We start from the raw sequence: 20878 nt of genomic DNA on the forward strand, positions 1-20878 counted from the left end.
ACCTCTTCAGATCAGAACCCCCAGAGGAAGGGCACAACTGTGTGCTGCACACACACACCCTCTCCCTTCCCCTGCCACCTCCCTACATCTCCCTTCATCTGCTGGGTGCTTGTGTCAACTCTGCATGAGATGAGAAGTCCCTGGCAGGGGCAGGTTCTGCCATTTCTGTCTGTCCCACACCATACACGCCCACATGGCTCTGTGATCCCAAACAGAAATTATAACCTCTGCCTGGAGGTTATTGGCAAGGTGACTTTACTGCTGCAAGACCTTCAGAGTAAGCAAAATTAAATGTTTTTCTGTGTTTCTGGAGGGCACTTTAACACTCTGGGTTCTGGGGAAGTGCAAACTCCTTGGAACCAAATGTGAATTGCACCCCTCTCCTCTGGAGCAGCGGCTGACAAGGGCTCAGCCAGGCGTAGCGCTCGGCTGCATGAAAGGAGCTCTCTTTCTCAAAGCCAACTTACTCCTAAGACTTTCTGCTTTATGAGAAAAAGACAAAGTCTAATTCATTGATCTTGATACACAAAACCGTCACGTCACTTCATAGAGCACACACCAACTGCTGAATTTAAGCCCTGCATATTCATAAAAATAAGTTAGCCCATAAATTAAATGTTCCCTTTAGCTATCGCTAGTGTTGATGTGCTATAAGACGCATAAGCCCTCTGATTCATGACTAACCTACCAAAGAAGATAACATTTGCATATGACTATATTATTAAAAAAACAACAAAAAAGCCAAATGCTCCTCAACAGAAACGTATTCACCTCAGACAAAAGAGCACAGAGTGGTCCTGTGGGGACACTGGCCACCTTGCTTTCCCCAAGGGGGTCTGCCATTCCCTCAGGGGCAGTGGGGTTCATGCTGGGGACACAGGGTCCCCTTGGGGATCCAGCTCCAGCCTTGTGGCTTGTCCCCAAAGACAAAGTGCAGAGGCCACAGGCCAAATACTGAACTTTGTGGCTCTGCCAAGGGGTTTGCAACACATTTCAGGCACATTTCTGGAGCCACAGCACAGCTGTGGCATGAGCACACCAAATACCATAAATATATTTTCTGCTAAAAAGTCCTCATGCCTGGTTGTAAAGAACAAATAGACCTCACTGATGGCCCAGGCCCATGGACAAAACCCCACATGTAACTCACTGCAGTACACACACATTACTGGTGCTGCTGGCATCCCTGTCCCTCTCCTAGGGGACAGTTTACACTCAGTCTGGGGCACAGGGTGAGGACAGGCTGTGGAGCCTGCATCCTCTTGGACACATGGTGGGTACCACTCGTCCAGCAGGATGTCAGCAGGGAAGGGCTCTAGCAGAGGCAAACCCCCATGGCTGCACACCATGAGCCAGCCCCAGCAGAGGAAATGCACTGCCAGAGCCCAGACACTGTAAGCAGGTACTGTATTTGTACAGAAAAGCATCTGATCCCTCTTTCAGGTTTATTTTCCTGTTCTCCTGTCTTTCACAGCAACCTTCATTGCTGGGTGCTAGGCTGGGTAGATGAGGTGGGCCATGGGCCACCTGGGATGCACCAGGATGGCCATTAGAGGAGCTGGAGCATTACAAGAGGTGCACTTCTATGGCTACTGATCCAACACCCCAGCCAGCTTGAGCAATAAGCTTCCTTTTCCCCCAGCCCTCTGCCTTAATTTTTTTTTTTTTTTTGAATGCAAAAACATGATCAATAAGTTCCTGAAATAGCAAGTTTATCTCTGAATACATAAATTGTAGAAATTGGTATGAATAAATCTGCAAGTAGCACACTGAATGTGGCACATTTTATCAAAACCCAGCCCTGTGCTGGGTTCCTGTGCTTTCTGGGAGGTGGTGTCATTACACACACCCAGGAACATCTGCAAACCCCCGTTCTCTTTGGTGTGAGCTGAATGGAAGCATGACCTCCTGTTCCTTGCCATGAACCTTCAGTTCACACTCATATTTTACATGTTACAGGAAGCCACAGCTCACCCCAGGAGTGCTGCAAACAGAATCTCGTAAGCCAGATGCAACACTGCTTCTTAAGGCACCTGAAGGAGCTGTATTCTTCATTCAAAAGCTTACATACTAGTAGCTTAAGGTCACTTCAGCTTTTGTAAAGAGTGGGACAAAACCAGGAATGCTTATAGGGCTGGGTTGTCAGCAGGGTAGCAGAGGGATTACAAGGAACCTGTGACTCTGCCTCTTTCTGCCTTTACTGGTAGTTTTTTTGTGTGTGAACAAGTGCCATACAACAGATTGAGGCTGGTATAAAGGCCTGGGACTGTGCAAGAGCACCCTGCTGAGCCTCAGCTGTGCTTGCAATTAGCAATAGGCATGAAATGATTATTGTTGTGGTGGCTGATGGCAATCTGAAGTGACAAGTTTTATGGGGGAAGTTGTAGTAGGGATGTTCAGCAAGTTTCTGCAAACCATTAATCGAAGGCTGCAGCACAGTTTAGTCAAAGCTATTTTATGTCATTCCAAAGGTCTCACAAGGATGCTGAAAGAATATTTTTCTGCTCTCAGTGCCTTGGAACAGAGTTTTTCTAGGTCAGGGATTCTTTACTGCCCTATTTAGTGTCAAAAATACCCATTTGCCTCAAATTAGCAGAAAGCTTGTAGTTAAGGGCTAGAGATTAGGCATACAAAATTACTCAGCAGGTGACTGCTGGGTGGATTTGGGGTTGAGAAGTCTTTAAAACTGACTACAAGACATTATATACTTCTGACAAAAGAACATAGTAATCCTACCTGCTTGCTTTAACCACTGTTGTTTGTCTATTATTATGTGCTTTAATGCTCATAAGAGCAAAACTACTGGTGATACTACTCAATTACCATAGTAACTCTCCCCTATGACCTCTCATTTCAGTACTCTCTTTCCAACCAGAACCAATCCAAGCAGGGCAAATCTATTTAAAACTGTGACACACACTGCACAAAGAGGCTCCGAATGCTGGCTGGCTCCCTCTCTTTGTCCAGGACATGGGCTTGTTTTGAAGCTGCTGAAAGGCAGCTTTGAAATGAACCCTTGAATTCAAGGTGTTTCAAAGACGAGGAACTGGATGCTGGGCAGACGCCACCACAGCATCCCTGAGCCAGCCAGCACGAGGTGAGGGGACCACAGAGGTGGGAATGGAGAGAGGAAGAGGCTGACTGTGAGTCTTCCCAAAGGAAAACTGAACCTGCTCTCAGGCAACAGCTCAAAGCAATTTGATCAGCCAGGAAAAAAAAAATAAAATAGATAAAATTACCAACTCTTTGTTTCTGGCATTTGCATCCCTATCCAATGGGCCAGAAGCTCAGCTGGTGGAAGGCACAGTGGGGCTGTGATGATTTACAACTGCTGACAGTAGGTGACAGCTGACAGAGCCGTGTCCATCCCAGTCCTGGGTGGCCCTGAGATCAAATTGGGTATTCGGCGCTGTCACATGTATTCACGGCAGCCACCTCCCCTGAGCAGGTGTCATCTCCACAGGGAAGGCAGGGATGCAGCCACAGCAGCACAGGGACATGCTGTCTGGGGACCAGCCCTGTGCACACAGCTGCCAGTGTTGGAGGAGGACTTGCATGGAGAGTGGGAACTCTTCAGGAGCAGCCTGCCAGCCCCAGGCACCACGGTCCTTCCTTCACTCTCAGTGTGCTCACTAGCACAGCCAGGATTGTACACCAGAAATGGCTTCAGCCCTGCAACCCAAAGCCCAGATTGCCCTGTGGCAGTCATGGAAGGATCATTCTTGTCCATTCAGTCTTCTGTGGCAACCAAAGTGCTCCTCTCCACCTTCCCTCAATGTTTCTTTCACTGTTGGTTCCCAGCAGTCATTGCTGCTCCAAGGTAAAGATGGCAAGCCCAAAGCACAGGGCCTCACAGTAAATGCAATCTACTCTTGTCTATCCAAAATAAAGAGATGTTCCCAGCATGAACATACACAGCAGTTTATGCAATCCCTTTTCCAAAGGCCAGCTCTGCTGGGATGCCGGATGTGGATGGATGTGGATGGACACTGGTAGCATGGAGTGTGACTCAGCCTGCTCCCAAGCACTGCTAGCAAAGTCTTGGCCAGGCTGGCAGAGCTGAGCCCAGCTGTTTTTCAGGCTGTTCTGGAAACCTGAGTTTTGTGTTGCTGCAGAAGATATGCAGCTGTGCCCCAGGCTGGGAGAGTGGGCAGAGAGCAGAGACAGGTGACACGAATGTGTCTGAAATGCTTGAGTTAAGATAGGTGGTCCTGGAGGAGGAGGTGGCAGAGCCGAGGTGGGTGAAGAGCCACAGGCACTCAAGCACAAACATCATTCTGGTCCCCAGTGTCAGTGAGGAGACTGAGATGGACCTTCTGCCACACAATGAAGAAGGAATGGCAAGCAGAGACTGCGCATGCAGCAAACCCCATCCCATCCATTTGTCACTTTCTTTGCTGCTGCTCTGGGTATTACTCCACAGAGCCCAGCCGATGGACTCCCCTGCCCTGCCCTTCACTGGGGACCACAGAATCACCCAAAGGCAGCTCAGCATTTGGAGCTATAAAACCTCCTCCAGCACAGAGGGCCAAACCTGCAGTGGGCTCAGGGCTGAACCCCCAGGCAAAGAGCATCTGGCTCGGTCGTGTCCTGGCCGCAGCCATGGGTGGCACCAATAATGACCCAGCGACTCTTTGGATTTACACCTGCCAAGGATTTGGATCATTCCCCCAAGCTGGGCAGGGCACAGGGCTCAGGGCACTGAGAATGACATTGCTGTGAGTGCCCAGGTTTTCCAGAAGAACAGAAATTGGTGTGACATTGCCCACGTTACAGAAATAAGTTTAGCGGCTGTGGCTCTTGGAGCACACAGCTAACCATAAAATAAGCAATGAGTTAATATTGCAGGCATTGATCAGCTAGTCTTACAATTAATGCTTCCAATAAAAAAAAAAAAGCTCCCCTTTTATTCAACAGAATAAGAAATTAAACACTTGAGGGCTCATTCTAAAGAATGAATGAAATTGAATAAGCTACCTAGCACTTGAGATTCCCAGCGAGTGCTTGAATAGAGCAAACCTCCTGAGTTGAATGGATTGCCTTTTGGGACCAATTTGTCTCTTTTCACTCTTTATTCCTCCTTTTTTGCTGACAGATGTACAAAGGCGGAACTGCGCTGTGCAGCTTAGCTACATGCACCCACAGCAGCTGTCACTTTTGTCGAGCAAGTTAATCAAGCAAATGCCACCATATCCCACTTTCTATAAGGAACAACATGTTATAGACAGTAGTCTTGGGAGACGGGGAGGGAGGGAGAGAGACTTTATTTTAACTTTGAGTAGCTGGTATTTTTTTTTTTCCCCTCTGTGTGTAAAAAAAAAAAAAAAAGGAGAAAAAAAGAAACAGCTAAACCTGGTAGCACAAGCTGACACTTTTGTTTTCCCGTGGAACAAATATTTAATATGATTTTAACTCTAATTTGTACTAGAAGGAGAGCTGTCTGGTTTTAATTAAATTTAAGGGACTTAGGGGAACACAGTTAAAAAAAGAAATAGAAGCTTTTTGTTTGCATTAACGCTTGTTGATAATAATATATTGATTGTCAATTGCTAAGCCCAAAAGATTAGTGTAGTAAATACTATTATCTGAATGCCACAAGTGAAGTGCTAGCTTCCCGTCCCTGCTTTTCCTTTTGTGAGGCACTTTGAATCACTGGTTGTTATTTATACATTTTCTTTGATAAAACCAACTTGTGTGGCTGATTTTTTTTTTTTTTTAAACCCTGCCTCATTAAGTGTATAATAGCGTTTACGTGTGGGGCTTTCTGCTTTTTAGCCTTTCAAGCTTAAGCTTATATTCCTCTCTCACAACCATGTTTCAAAACTTGGGATGTTCACAAACAATTGGATACACACCAATATTGTATATATCAGATGCTCTCTTGCTATTGCCAAAGACTAGAAAATAACAGAACATTATCCATAAAGAGTAAATAAATAGTTATCGTCCTGCTATGCTGCTGCATGCCAGACAATAACGCTGTCCGGTCATTAGGCAGCTTTTCTATGGCACATAATTCTTTAAGTTAGGTAAGAAAAGCCAACATCAAAAGTAAGTCTGTCGGTGCAGCTCCAGAGAGCACACGGCAGAGCACTGGCAGGGCTTCAGGCAGCCCTCGGGTTGCTGGTACAAAGGTGATTCACCCCCAAATTCAGACCCTTTGGAAATTATCTTTCAGAAACCAAATCTAAGTTTTGGTGGCAGTTTGCACTGTGCTAATTTAACTCCTCTGCAGGGTCTTTGCCTTGGTGTGTTCAGGAATCGTGTGCATGAACCGTCAGTGTTTGGGATTTGTGACCCCCTTGCCAAACTGGGGACCCCATGTCTGCACCTCGTCCCTGTGAGCGAAGCCTCTGTAAGCCGTGCTCAGCAGGGTTCTGGGCGAGTGCTCCTCACAGCAGCCAACATGACCCTCATTTTCAGAACGAAACCTCCCTATAAAATTACACGTTAAATTCTAGAGATCTGGCAAAGTACTAGCAATTTGATAAAAATCCCTGAAAGCCTCAGGGTCTTTTTTTTTTTTTTTTTTTTTTTTTTTTTTTTAAATAAAATTTTGACCTTGATCTACCAGAGCCTTGTGAATTAGTCTGGAGTCTCCCAGGTCACACTCACACTGAGCTATTACTGAAGTAAAAGTACTTCTTTTCCTGGTATTTTATGTACCACTATAATGCTATCACTGCAAGTACACACAGCGTGTTCTTCAACATCCACCCCAGAGCTGTGAATTCTGGATGCCTTTTACTCTATTTTATATTCCTTAACTACGAAATTTCATTCTTGTTGACAACGTACCAATACGAGGAAGTTACAAAGTCAAAGGGTCTTGATATGAAAATAATTTGTATTATTATTTAATAAAGTCACAGTCCCTAACGTTGCCTAATAGGGTTAAGCTGCTAGCCAGAGCAACTCATCATCTGTCTAGGATGCAAATGGCATCACCGAATTACATTATTTTTTTCTCCCCCCCCTTTTCCCAAAAATAAACCACAAAACAACTTCGAATCGCGTAAGAGCTCTGCCTTCCAACAGGGAAGAGCATTCAGCAGGAACGCGGAGCGCAGACCCCAGCGCGTGGAAGTGCGGCACGCTCTTTGCAGTACATATGGCACCTGAGAGCACCCACTGCTCGGGGATCTCGGCTCCAGGGTGTGCTCAGGCTGCCGCCTCACCCGGAATTGCCCGCAGGTTGGACCCGCCGGGGCTCCGCAGGTCGGTGCCACAGGTGTTAATGGGAGGGAGGCCGGGGCTCCCGGGGGCACTGCTTGTGCTGGTGGGATAAATTCCCTGCTTGCCAAAGGGCCACAGCCCCACCTGCGTGCTCCCTGCTGCAGGTTTCTCCCTGCTCTTAACCCAAAATTTTATTCCTTTTCAGAGAATACAGGGAGGGTCAACACCTTTTGTGTTGGTGGGGCCAAGGTCCACAACAAACACATATGCCCAAGAAGCTCATCCCTAATAGCCCCTGCTCTCAGTGGCCAACCCTCAGTGGCTTTGCAGGCGATGTGTGCACTCTCAGCACACAGGCAAAGGCTTCCCACAGCAGGGACACAGCCAGAAAGGGATCTGCAACACTATTGCTCCTTCACGGGGGAGGAACAATTCTGATGCTGAGGATATGATGCCTTGTACTCATTCAGGTGGCCCTGATCTGTATGTCAGGGTGGTCTGCTCTGCTAGCCAGACACCAAAGTCTCTGCCTAGCAAAAAGCCATACACCCATCCCCGGCAGAAGTGATGGGTGAATGTGCCAATGACTCCCTTTCTGCCCTGGGGGGAATCTCATGGAAAAAGCAACTGCAGTGCTAGCTCCTCTCTTCCTACAGCCAGGGATATCCTGGTCCCAATCTGCTGGGGTTTGCTGTGAGCAAACACCAACGCCAGCCCACGCATCTCAGAATCTTTCCAGAGTGCTGCTGCACTCTGAGGAGGGCAGACCTGCCAGGCCATGCACCTCCACGGATGGAGGGCAGCAGGCAGAGAGAACTGCAGGGAAGACCCCTGTGCAAACAACTTGTCCATGGCAGGGGGTACAGGAGTTGGTGCTCATGGTGATCTGGGAAGGAAGCCCCAAATTCCTCTCCCATCCACAATGTCCTCAAACCAGGCACATCCCATACTTAAACCTGTTGGGTTTGCAGGCTGACTGCCTCAGCAGGTGCCTCATTTCCCCTCTGAGACAGTCCTAATCCTGTTTATACACTGAATTACACACCTCCAGGAAATGCTCCCGTTAGGTAACAGGTAAAGGCTGTCCTGGCTACATGAACCCCTGAACTGGAAGACCCTGCCTACCCAGGCTGTGCTGGCATGGAGCATCCCATATCCCTGCACACAGACTGGGGGCCTGGGCACACCACCAGGTGGGCTCTGGGTGCTGAGCTCTCTCTCCTTCTCTGCAGATACAGCTCTGCAAAGTGCACAGCATTCACTGGGAACTGCCAAATTAAATACCCAAAAACCTGCTGCTTTGCAGGAATTTGCAGACCTCCCTTTTCCTAAATGAAAGAGCTTCTGCATAAAAACCTATAACGGCGCACAAACAGAAAACCACTTCTGTATGGATGCTTGTTCTCAAATACATTTTTAACCTATAAAATATTCTCTGCTTATTTCCATTTTTCAAAAAAGAAATGAAGTTGACATGTTAAAATCTGAGTTTCTATATAAAGCAGCCTAGTAAAACACAATATCTGCACAACTGCTATTTTTCTGTCCTGATTCCAAAGCCCTGTTAGTGTGAGGCAGTGATGATAAAACTGGCTGCACACTTGTTCAGTAAGATGCACAGCAATGCATGCTAGAGAATACTTTCATTATACTTGTTTATCAGTTTAAATTGGAAGCTGTCATGAAGTGGGACTTGATAAACTTTATCTGCTTCCTTTATAGCCTGCATATTCCAAAAAAAGTATCTAGAGGCTGCCTGGACATCTCAGCCCTGACTGCAGCAGCTCTCCTGGTGTCCTTCCTGGGGTTAAACACCGGACACAGCGCGCTCCCTGCCCGAGTCCCAGCAGGCATTTTTGAATGCTGATATCATACATCCAGGGCGAGGCTTAAGGGAGCACCAGGAAAGGAAAGAGCCGCAGATCAAGAGAAACAAAATGACCTGGGACGGCTAATCTGGCACGCACCGCTGGCTGGCGCGGGCTGAGCAGCGATTGTGTGGGGCTGGGATGCAGGGGGAGAAAAGGAAAAGATGGATTGAAGGCGCTGCTGGAAATCAGACAATCCGTCATTGTCCGCGCATTGTCTCCCCTGTGTGCACCGAGAGCTCCTTTGGGCAAAGGCTCTTTGCAGAGCCTGGAGGGAGGGAGCAAAGCCGCCGGCTCGACCCACGGGCTGGGGTCAGCCCCGCACACCTGCGGGCACCGGGGCGTCCCGGCCCTTCCCACGCTCCTCGCACCCCTGGACGCAGCTGGGACCCCCATGAGCCGCGGCTCACCAGCCACCTCCAGGCTCTCCTCCCTGCTGACCCACAGGACTCAGCTCCAATTAGCTACAGCCTCTTAAACCTAGCTGGAAGGCCGAGTGTACCGTGTAACATGTCCACAGAGAGCTCCTGGTCAGAGGCTGCTCGGAAAAAGGCTCTCTCTGGATGGAGGATTCCATGCTCCTGCTTCCCCAAAACCCTGGCTACTCACATCTACCAGGAAATAAATGATCTTCTGCTCAGTGCCAGCCCCAAAACACAAATCTCTGACGCTCAAAAGCACGGTGCAGATGATGTTAGCAAGCCTATGCTGACCTTAACGTAACGGAGCAATCAGTCTGCCTTCTTAGAATGATTAATGGAAAATCTCCTCTGGAAAAGAAATCAAATTAACTGTCTTCAACCAAATGTCTACTGGAACACGAAAAGCTGTTCTGATAAAGACATTTAGGAGGGGAAAAAACCCCTTTCAAGCATGTAAAATCCAGTGACAGATCTAGGATTTATTTTATTAAGACTCTCCCTAAAATAAATTAAATGGAACCTACTTAAATGAGCACTTCAGGAAAGAAGCCTTGCTGCGGGGGAGCCGGGAGGCCATGTGCCCAGTGCATGCCTGGGCCGTGTGAAGCTAACAGAGGGGAATATCAGAGGACAAGGGTTGGCTCCGAGGAGTGGTGTCAGTGCTAAGCTCCTCTCTCCACTCCCGTGTGACTCCAAGAGGACACAGTGTACTCTATGCCCCCTCTGCACAAAGAGAATTCATCCCCAAGAAGATACACTGACAACTACCACCACAATTTTATGTTTTTTCCCAGCAAAAGTCCTGCAGTGAGATCAGTTCCAGGTCCAGGTCTGAGCCTTGCCAAGCCAGCAAAGGGCAGCAAAAGCTGCATGGCCCCAGCTCCTCCAAAGATGCACAGGGAAGGAAAAGTAAGCTGTGTTCCCTTGAGATCAATGTGCCTAATTGTCTGCATTTCACAACTCACTCTGGAAGGGGAGAGAAGGGAAAAAAAAAAAAAAGCAAAAAACAACGCAGAAGAAATAGCTCCGTGGAGGCCATATCAGGATGGGAGTGGGAGAGAGTTAGTGCCCTAATGAGCAGTCTAGCTGCGTGGGAGGGAAACAGGTTGTTGTCTGTCTAAGAGAAAGCGGTGAGTGTGGCTACAAGCAGATACGAGATGGGAGCCCTGCGCGCAGCCTGATATCCGTTCTTCCCCTGATCCCGCAACCCGGCCTCCTGTGAATAATTCTAACTCACAGTGCAGCTCCACTGACTCACAAGCAGGCTTTTGAGACTGAACAGGGAAAGGAGAGGGGAGGATGGGAAGGGCTCCGTTTTGGCATTTGATTGTGCCGTGCAAGGCTTACGGTCTAGCAAGAAATGCCATGATCCTGCAAGCATGCCTTGAAGGAGCTGCCAAAATTTAAGTGAGTAACCCTGCTGAGGGCAGAAGCTTAGATTTTAAGAATAAGCAAATGCCTCAGTGTCTATAGAGGACTTGCTGAATTAACTGATCTAGCTGTTTTGTATTTTTTCAATATACTCAGGTGTGCTATCAGGCTCTAATGTGTAGGTACTGAAACATATGCTGAGCTGCCTGTGGATCCTCCACTGGCAAATGCTTACTCAGGCTCCTGGAAATGCATGTGAGGATTTTGCTGAAGTCCTGAGTCTCACACAGTGTCCTGTATCCTTATTACCTCTGATATTTAGAAGTCAGATACCAGCAAGGGCAGCCTGCTTTGGAAATATGACTGCAGTCCTGCACCATGTCCCCAGCACTCCTGCTGGGCTCCTGGTTGAGGGAAGAAACCCAAAATCCATTAAAATCCACCAGATGCAATATCTGCCTGGGGATATCACTGGGGCTTCCTAAAAGGCCAACTCAGCTGAGCCTGAGGGACAGAACTTGATGCTGGAGCCTCAGCCAGGGGCTTTTGCCTCTCTGAAGGTGGTGGGAAGGAGATGCTGGCTCCTCTAGCTGATAGGAGGTGCTGGAGTGACTGTTCCTCTGCACTGAGGACAGCTGAGAGCAGAGCAAACCCTGGTCTCCCCACTGCCCTCCCCGCTACACCTGCCAGACCCCGCTAATCCCACCCAGCCATCAAGACTAAGAGCCGTTTCTGCCTTGCAGAGAAGAACAGGCTCGTTTCTTGTTTCTGAAGTGAATTCTCCGTCTGCTATCCCGGCTGTGACATAGACCGAGGGAGCTGAACGCTCACAGTGACAGTGAAGTGGTAAAACTGCCTTCTGCAAAAAGCACGGTGGCTGCTGCCACCTCGGCGGGCGGTATCACTGCGTGATTAAGTTCTTACCAGACTTTTTGGTATAGGCAACCTTCCTGATCTGATAACTGCCAAGGACAAGCCAAATACGCAGGGTCAATCCATGCACACTTAATCTCCAGAAGGCAGATTAAGTGTATAATTGACCCATATAATCCGTGTATCATCTCCAGTGAAATGTTTTCTATGTCCGGTTTAGGCAGACATGAGGCCCATAAGACAGCGATCAGAGACACAGAATTACCATTGCAGTGGATTTCATCAAAGTTAGAGATGGCTTTTTAATCACTGATCTCAGAGACTGCTAGATTTAAGCAGATGAACTACCACTAAGCACATCTGTTTTAATCCTTATCTTCTACTCAGGCTGGTGTCTTCAAGAAGTACAAGGAGGAAAAAAATAAATTAATTTTTTTTTTTTAGGTCCTCGCAATCTTAGGAGCTTCTCTTGGTGTTTTGATCCCTCATATCAAAAGCATGTTTTTGTTTTTTTCGGTAAGATATTGAATTAATCATCAGAGAGAAAAATGCCATCTGCGCTATTCAGGGACTGCATCAGGATGCTGGAATTCGCAGGATCTTGGGGAGCTCACCCGATGTTCAGTAGCCTTTTGTGTATGTGATACTCACTGTGGCTGGGGAGGAAATAGTCACCCTATGTTTTATATTAGTGTTTACCAATTTATGTGGAAGAAAGGTTGGCATTCACACTATCTACTAGTCAATCATAGACTTTCTGGATCACATATGTCGTGACGGGTTGAAACCTATACTGTGAGTATCTAAGGGTGTTTGTAAAGACATGCACACATACATGGATCTAGAAATAAATTCTGCCAAAGGGCACAACCCTCACAAGTAAAACTCCCACTGCCTTCAGATAAAATGATGGATGTATAAACTCTGATCCTTTGAAATTCTGAGTGACCTAAGACAAAGAGGACCTGAATTTTGCAGGATTGGTCTGAAGACTCAAGATCACTCTGAAGATATTTTCCCATGCTTAAGATACACCCACCTGCTTCTGCCTCATTGTTCCTATAAAAAGATCCATTCTGCATGTCAACTCTGCTCCCCTCTCTGGGCAAAAAGCGATAATATTTTACTTCCTATCAGGCATCACATGGAGTTTGTCATCCTTCTGCATTGTGTGCAAAGTACCATGGGGTTTAAATCCCAAAGCACCCAGGCAGGCACAGGAGCGCAGGGAGCGGATGCTACAACGCTGTTCTGAAACTCCTCTGTTACCACTGCTCTTTACCAATGGGCCTTATTACAGTGTTTTAGCGTTAAATGTTATCAAATTAGTGAGCCAGGCCAAGTAAATAAGTCATGTTACTCTGCAGTAAACAGCACTGCCAAAAAGCTAGTTAGGTTTTGATTACCAGCAGAACTCCACGATCAATCTGTTCATTCAATGATCCCAAGAATACAGATTTTTAAAATTAAGATGACTCTATTTCAGGGAGGGGGGAAAACCCATCCTGACTAATTTGCAGAATTAAGAGGATTAACATAGAGACCACACAGAAATATAACAATAATCTGCCGCAAACACCAGTATCTCCCAAAGAGCTGAGCCCTATTCTGCAGGCACGAGCAAGTCAGGCGATGCAGGGGAAGAGAGATGGCTTCTGAGCTAAGAAATCATGGCAAATGCCAAGAAAAGACATATTAACCCAGCTTCTCTGGAGACATGTCCTAACACACTCTGCAGCCTCTGTTCCTGGGAGGAAAAAAATGGAGAATAAATGGAAACACAGGGCAGGATTGCAGAGAAGTGCAGGGATTAGGGATATCCCAGGAGCTCAAACCCCACAGAACGTGCGATTGACAACCTTGTACTGTGCACCTCTGCTCCTGCACTGCTCAGGACTGTGCAGAAAAGGGATGTAGCCCCACACCGTGAGTGTCTTTACTGTGACCCATTGGGTGCCCAGGATCTGCCTGCAGGCAGGTTTAAGCTGTTTGCTGCCACTGCTGCCCTATTGTCATACAACAGCCTAAACCGAACCGAGATTTGACCAGGGCAAGCCAGCACCGCTGCACTAAACCAGCTGAGGACCTGGCTGTGAAAGTGTTAATAATCTCATTGCCTGGAGAAACTGCAGCTAAGAGCATTTCTCCCCTGCCATGCTGGGGGAAGAGGGAACAAAATCAGGTCCAACTCTAACTCAGCATAATAAATACCATTTTTGATTATTTCTCTTCTCCTTCTTAAAAAGGTAGTTAGTAACTAAAACATCCTAGGAAAGTAAGACCAAAGGAGCTTAAAAGACCCCACGACCATGCTGCTTTGCTGGGTTAGGTGAGAGGGGCAAAAGGCTGCAGGGCTCTCTCTGAGCTCAACAATGGAGTTAAGCACTTGCTTCACCCAAACATGAGTGAACACAGCACCAACTTCAATGGGGTCTGGTGACCCCATGTAAACCCTGTGCTGCTGCTGACCACAGGAGCCAGCTCCTTCTGCTGCAACCTGACAGAGACAACACATGACAGCTCAAAACATAATTCCAAGTTCTGGGTGACAAGGGTTTGGCACAGTCCATTCCCTCCTTGCAAAGCCACTGCCCCACAGCTCACCCTGCTCATGGGCACACACATACATGAGACACATGCAAACATGCCAGCAGCATTGATCCCAACTCTGTCCCACTGGGATGGGAACAGAAATGGGAACAGCTCCCACATGCTGCAATTCCCACCTGCAGCCAGTGTAGGTCAAAACAGGCAGAGCAATGTAAAAACCCCATCCTCGATTATTTAATTCCACATGGATCAGGGAGACTTGACGAAGGCAGGGAGGGAAAGAAGGGTTTTGCATTTTTTGCTTTCCAGCAAGGTAGCTGCTCTCATTTTTTTGTTCATGTCAACTGTTGATTTGTTTAAAATACGGCTTGGTAAAACCAAGTATGAGTGGATCAAACTGAAATCAATATTTGTGTTAATTACAGCCTTTTGAAAATTGAAAATAATGGCCCAAATCGGTACAAACACACCAACTGTGAATCATAGGGAAAGGATGAGGGAAAAGGCAGTGTGGGCATTGAAAAGAACAGTCCAGATGAGCTCTGGAAATTTAACTGCTCGTGGAATAAATTTCAACACAAACGAGCAATGCACTCGCAGGCCCGCTGCAGATGGAAGCGACAGTCTTTTGTTTTATGTTTTGTTTTTTCTCCCCATGCCTGCTTGATGGGTGATTTGCGTCTGGTGCTCACGCTGCAAACTCTCCCGGGAGCGAGCACGAGCCGAGCCCGGAGGAGGCACTGCTGTGCTCTGTGCATGAATGAGGCATTCTCAGTGGATATGGGTCATGCTAGTAGATGTACACAGTAAGATTATTTGACTCTTAATTCATGCCACTTGATATAATGTGATAAAACATTTGACATGAGAGATAAGTTCCATTTTAATCTGGTAAATTATGGGGGAAAAGAAAGAGTGGGAATTGTAAAGGAAGAAGAGGTTTCTGAGGGACAGGTAATGTGCAGAAAGAGAAGTATCGAGTGAAGGAAAGAGGTTGGTTGGGCAAAAGCAGCTTTCCTTGCACACTGAGGAAGCAAAAGAGTGAGTAAAGAAAGCACAGAAGGCTGTTAGAGTTCCAGAGCCAGGAGATAGAGACATGGCACTGCTGAGAGATGGAAGGAAGGAAGGAAAGTAGGGAAAGAAGCTACTTCAAACATAAATTGAGATACGGACAAATATCCTAGAGAGACTGAAACACTAATGCTGCAGGCTGGTCATCAACAGAAAACCTTTACTATAGAACAGCTAGAAGGACAGAAAGGCTGTAACAGAACAAGAGCAACAGAAACAGAGATACTTTTAACATGCATCCAAACCTAAAAAACCAGGCATCACAGGTCACTGTTCTCTCACAGTCCAACAAACTGATCTTGTCCAACTGAAAATTAGCGGTGAACATCTGGGTCAGTTCCTACCAGCCATCTTCATCAAGGAGACCATGTCTCAAATTTAACTTTGCTGGCAGACACCACAACATGGTCCTTCTTTATACAAAATCCTGTTCATAATCAGCTGTTTTGATTAGCTTTCAAAATTAAAGTTGAGTATGTTAAATTTGCTGTCAGATTTGGAGTGCTTGTCAATGAAACAATGCAAAATGTGCAGAAGAGCCGGCCCTTAGCAAACATCTGCCAAAAACCTGGCTCATATTGGAACAGTGAGAACAATGACTGAGATGTTCTGATACAGAGAAATTTACACAAGCTTAAACATACTAAAGAGCTCTCTTAGAAGATACTTTTTCTTTAAAATCCACACACAGACTAAGACAGTAGACTAGAGTAAAGATTTAAAGCAGGCAGAGAGCAGATACGAGCCTTAGTCAGAAAGAAAGGAAAGATTTATTTATTTTTTAAAGCTGTAACTAATAAATTTTCTCAAAATGTGACTTATCCTCCTGTCTTATTTTGTCACATTTTGGGTCTCTCCTGCTTGGTGTCCAAGGAGGAGAGGGCATTTACTTACATCAAATAACCTTTCTATATACATCTCCTCATTGACCTTATCACGCAGGACATCCTGAGAGTGGCGGACAAATGTCACATAGGCATCAGCAACATCCATTCCTGGCTTCTGCATGGAGGAGAGAAGAAGAGAGACAGAGAAAAACATGAATAGTGACACAGGGGGCAGCTTCTCTGTGCAGCCTCATCACTGCTTTTCTTTCTCTTCCATCTCCTGCTGTCCTCCTGCAGTTTGCCCTTTCCTTACCTGATGGAAACTTACCTGATGTCACATTTCTACAGCTCTCTGCAGAATTTAACTGGTTTTTAAAGAGAAACCTACAAGCATCCAAGATTTTGGGGATAACAGCAAAAAGCAAAACAGCTTTAAAGCAAATGGCAACTGAAGCAGCTGGATGGGAAAATACTAAAAAAAAAAAAAATCTTGTTTGAGTTCACATTGCTTGATATATTGGATTCAAACTTACCTCAAAGGAAACCCATTAAAATATGGTAACATGAATCATTACAAGAGCTGCCAGAAAACCTTAAATTTGTGTGGCACATTGTAAGTTTGTTAATAACTAGTGTCATTAGTTTCCATTACTGTGATTTACCTCAGATCACAGAGTATCATTTCTCTGCAAGATACGATTGTCAGCCGCTGTAAATTGAAGTTAGTTAACACATCCGTGTAATTTCCAGGGTGAAAATGAGGACAGTTTGGAAAGCAGTAGGAAGGGAGTTTTTTAATACAAAGCAAACAATTATCAAGCAAAGGGCCAGTGCTTGGCCCTTGGGAAGGCAGTGACATTTCTTAACACTTACTGCAACAATGACAAGGTATTAATTTGAAAAACAATGAGGACAACACAAATGTGGCAGCAGTCAAGTGTTACACTTTCAAGCAATTTTCAGTCTGCTGATCGTGCCCATTCCAAGGCAGGATTAGACGGATTGGTTTGTACCAAGACAATTGCAACAGAATTACAGAATTAGATTTAACTAACATTTGCAGAATTAAATTTAACTGGTGGGTTTCTGTTCAACACCAGGATTTCCCCTCTGTCCTGTAATCAAACAGGTTTTTTTTCCTCCTTCCCCTGGAAAGGCAGCGGCTCATGGACCATGGGGTGGCTCCTGCCCAGCTCTGGCAGCTGTGTGGGGCTGCTGGTTGAGTTCATTAAAAATATTGAGGCTGTCAAGGAAGCAAGTGTAATCTGGTTTTGTTTCCAGGGGCAGGTGGGGAAACAGCTGAAAATGAACCCAGGTGAATGATTTCTGCTCTGATTTACACAAAGAACTGGAGCATCTGTCTGGCTTTGAGGAGAGGAGCAGACTCTGCTGCAGACCTCCCAAGGGTGTCCAAGGTACAAAGCTTTTGGAAAAGCTTGAAAGGGTTACATAGCATTTTACTAAGACCACTTCCCTGGAGATGCTTTACTTTCCAGGAACATAGAAGCCTCAGAGAAGATCATGTTTCACCCTAGAACTGTTCTGTATTCAAATTCCTGATGACTAAATATTTAAGATGCACTGAAGCAACTAGGAATTTCATCTGAAGGATCTCCACATTTTCAGGGCAAGAAATAAATTCTGAGTTTTTCTTCCCAAGGCTCTCAAAATCTTGCTTTTATTACTCCAAGATAACAGGATGCCAAGATCTGCACTGTGGTACTTTAAATCAAGCAACACCTCTTACTGTTCAAGAGTTTGTCTTTTCCATGCTAGGCTAAAGATGTGATAATTTTGTAGGCAACATTTAGGTTGGGCTAAAGGCCTGAAAACACCAAATGCAGATGACGTGGTCCAAGATGTCTGATAAATTTATCACATTGTCATATAAGAACATGCAGAAAAATACATCTGCATTAAATATACACACATTTTACACACACATCATCCAACTCAGCTGAGTTATACTTGATTTCCACCACCCAGTCTAACCAGGTGCAGGAACTGGTGTGGTATATAAAGATCTATTTTTCTGCATTTGCAGTTGCTCAGGATCTTTCTGCCTGTAAATGTTACAGTAACCCCTTATTCCAGCCAACATTCATATATTACACTTCAACTTAATTTAAATGTAAATTTCTGGCAAGTTAAGTGCTCTGTCTAAGAACATTAAGGGCTCTTTTCCTTATGAATCAAGGTCTAATTAGAGGAGACGATGTACAGTTTTCCTACACCAATTACAGAAAAATGGAAAAAATTATTTTCATTAACAATTTCCCAAACACATGTTGGTAGCTCATCACCATTTCCCCAAAGTAATAAAAAAGTCATTTTCCAAAAGAGTAAAATAAACCAACAATTAGAAGAACAAAAATAAAATAGATTAGCTAATGTGTTAGATGTGTGTTGGCTCAGTTCTAACATGTCTGGACTTTTTGTTTGGAAATTATACTGTATTTGTACAAGTCCAAATGAAGAATTAACAGAATGCACTGCTCCCATTTTTTTTTTTTCAAATGTGATTCAAGCCAATTGCATAAATATGGTACCTTTTTGACACCATCTGCAAATTGTTGCCTAAACAGCCTCATAGGTCTCCATAAGAGGGTAACTGCTCATTATTAACATAATGGAGATATCCTTTCCAGTTCAAATGTTAGAAGTATGAAGGCCCATGGCTCAATTTTGGCTGATAATGCATAATGTGGGTTGCTACACATGCCATAAACCAAAGCACGATGCAAGTTACTATGACAGAAGTTGTTTAAATTGTGCTTACGGGTACATCCACGTATTTGGAAGCAGCCTTCACCTGTAAAAGGAACAAGAAGAGAGTTTTAACACCATCAATACCTTTTCAGGTCTTTTCTTTTTTTCTTTAAACTCTGTAAGACAATCTCCAGCCAAGACCTGGGACAACATAATGCTGAGTAGGTTGAAAAGGGTGATGAAACTCACTTTCCTGTCTAAAAGGGTGGTATTTTTGTTGTTGTTTTTTTTTGGAGAGGTAACTTTACTGCTGCTAAAGCTCTAATAGCAGCAGATGATAGTGTGGGAGTTGTGCTTCTACTTCAGCGAGCGGGGGAAGACGGGGTTCGTAAGAAGACATCGTTATTTTCTTTGGAGGCCTCGCTCTCCACCTGATGCCACGTGTCTCCCAAGGCACTGCATGTCTCTCCTGCTGGGAGCTGTAACCCAGGAGCAATGGCAGCTCCCCTGGGAGCAGGGGCATGATGGCATGGTGAGGCTGGCAGGGGCCTGCACCAAGCCAGACACAAGAAAGCACCCAAAGGACCCTAATTTTGCTCCTTTCCATCATCCTGCCCACGTCCCATGTCCTGCCACAGTGCTTCCCCCAGCTGTGCAGGCTGCAGCCTGGGATATTGTCAAGACCAGGCTGCCTGAGTAACCTGGATAGTGGAAGGTGTCCTTGCCTGTGGCAGGAGGGTTGGAACGAGATGATTTTTAAGGTCCCTTCCAACCCAAACCATTCTGTGATGCTCTGCTGGGCTGAGGGTTTTCTGAGAAGTGTGGCACATGAGTGCCTGTGGCTGGGCTGGTTGGAAAGTTGTGCTCTCGTTTCACAACCCAGCCCTGTTGCCTTCACATGCAGCCTCTTCTGCACTTGTTCCTCCCTCATATCAGTGAACTCAAAACAAAAACTATTTTCTCCCTTTTTGCTGGCCCTGATGCTGGCAAGAGCTTGCAGACCATGTTGGGGCAGTGTGCTCATGCCATGCCACGCAGAAGTGCCCTGAAGCTTTTCTGCTTCCCAGACTGAACAGCTCCCTCATTTTTAGAAGATGCTATTGGAGGGAGGGTATCAGAGATGGACACTGCACCCCGTGGTGTTATCACAAGCTGGTGTGATCTGCAAGACCCCAAACTGACTTTGTCTGTGGTTTTCCATGCAGCAGGGTGCACATTGCCTGGCGCAGGAGGCGGGGTGGCCCCTGACGTCAGGGCCAACTCTTCCAACTGAGCAGTGCCCAGCTGGCCACAGAGACCTTTTTCCCACTGTAGCATAAGGCACAGTGTCTAGAAAGAGTATGGCTGGGATTTTCCACAACGCTTCTGCTTTTAATTAGGGTAAGCGTTGCCGGCCATCTTTGTTTGGGTGTAAAAGCTCACCTGCTTTTAAATATTTCTAAAGCTACCATTAAAACAGCCTAAATATAACACGCACACAGTTGCATCTTGGGATGAATAAATTATGTGTCCCGAATGAGAGAATGAATGTATGTGTGAGACAGAATGTGAGAGTGGGTGGAAGCACTCATATGGTGTGTGTGGGGGGTGCATAATTAAGCACAATGAGGCGATACAAAAGACCAGACTGGTGGTAATTGCCGAGGTGAACGCGGCGAGTATTGGCAGCGCCCGGGCTGCCGAGCCGGGGGGCAAGAACAGAGGGAAGGGCAGGAGGAGGGCACCGAGCGCCTGCTGCTGCCGTGAGACCCCGGGGCTGGCTGCCGGAGAGGCTGCAGGGGGACGGGGCATGTCCCAGCACATGAGTTTATGAAGGAGGCAGCAAAACTGGCACCAGAGCAAACACTTGTCTCCAGGTATTCGTGTTTCCAGCCAGCTGTCTGGACACCTTGCCCTGTTCTCTGCATTTATCCTCACAACTTTCTTGGGAGGTGCTGAAGCGCTGTCCCTTGCTCCTGCGGAATGGGAGCACAGGAGCCTCAGCCTCCGTGCGTGAAGGCAGCTGGAACCC

General features: G+C 46.2%; 1 protein-coding gene across 11 annotated transcripts in view; it reads right to left on the bottom strand.

The window, feature by feature from the left end:
* The window catches only part of CADPS (calcium dependent secretion activator), a 206643-nt gene that overhangs the window by 5147 nt on the left and 180618 nt on the right, over positions 1 to 20878 (bottom strand). For all 11 annotated transcript variants that reach the window (XM_058845249.1, XM_058845248.1, XM_058845250.1 and 8 more), the window contains 2 exons: positions 18938 to 18970; positions 16226 to 16333 (listed from right to left, as the gene is read on the bottom strand). In XM_058845249.1, the coding sequence (XP_058701232.1) occupies positions 16226 to 16333; positions 18938 to 18970 (141 nt within the window). The remainder of the gene's footprint in view (positions 1 to 16225; positions 16334 to 18937; positions 18971 to 20878) is intronic.

The sequence above is a fragment of the Poecile atricapillus genome, chromosome 9 (assembly GCF_030490865.1).
Source record: "Poecile atricapillus isolate bPoeAtr1 chromosome 9, bPoeAtr1.hap1, whole genome shotgun sequence".
NCBI classification, from domain to species: domain Eukaryota; kingdom Metazoa; phylum Chordata; class Aves; order Passeriformes; family Paridae; genus Poecile; species Poecile atricapillus.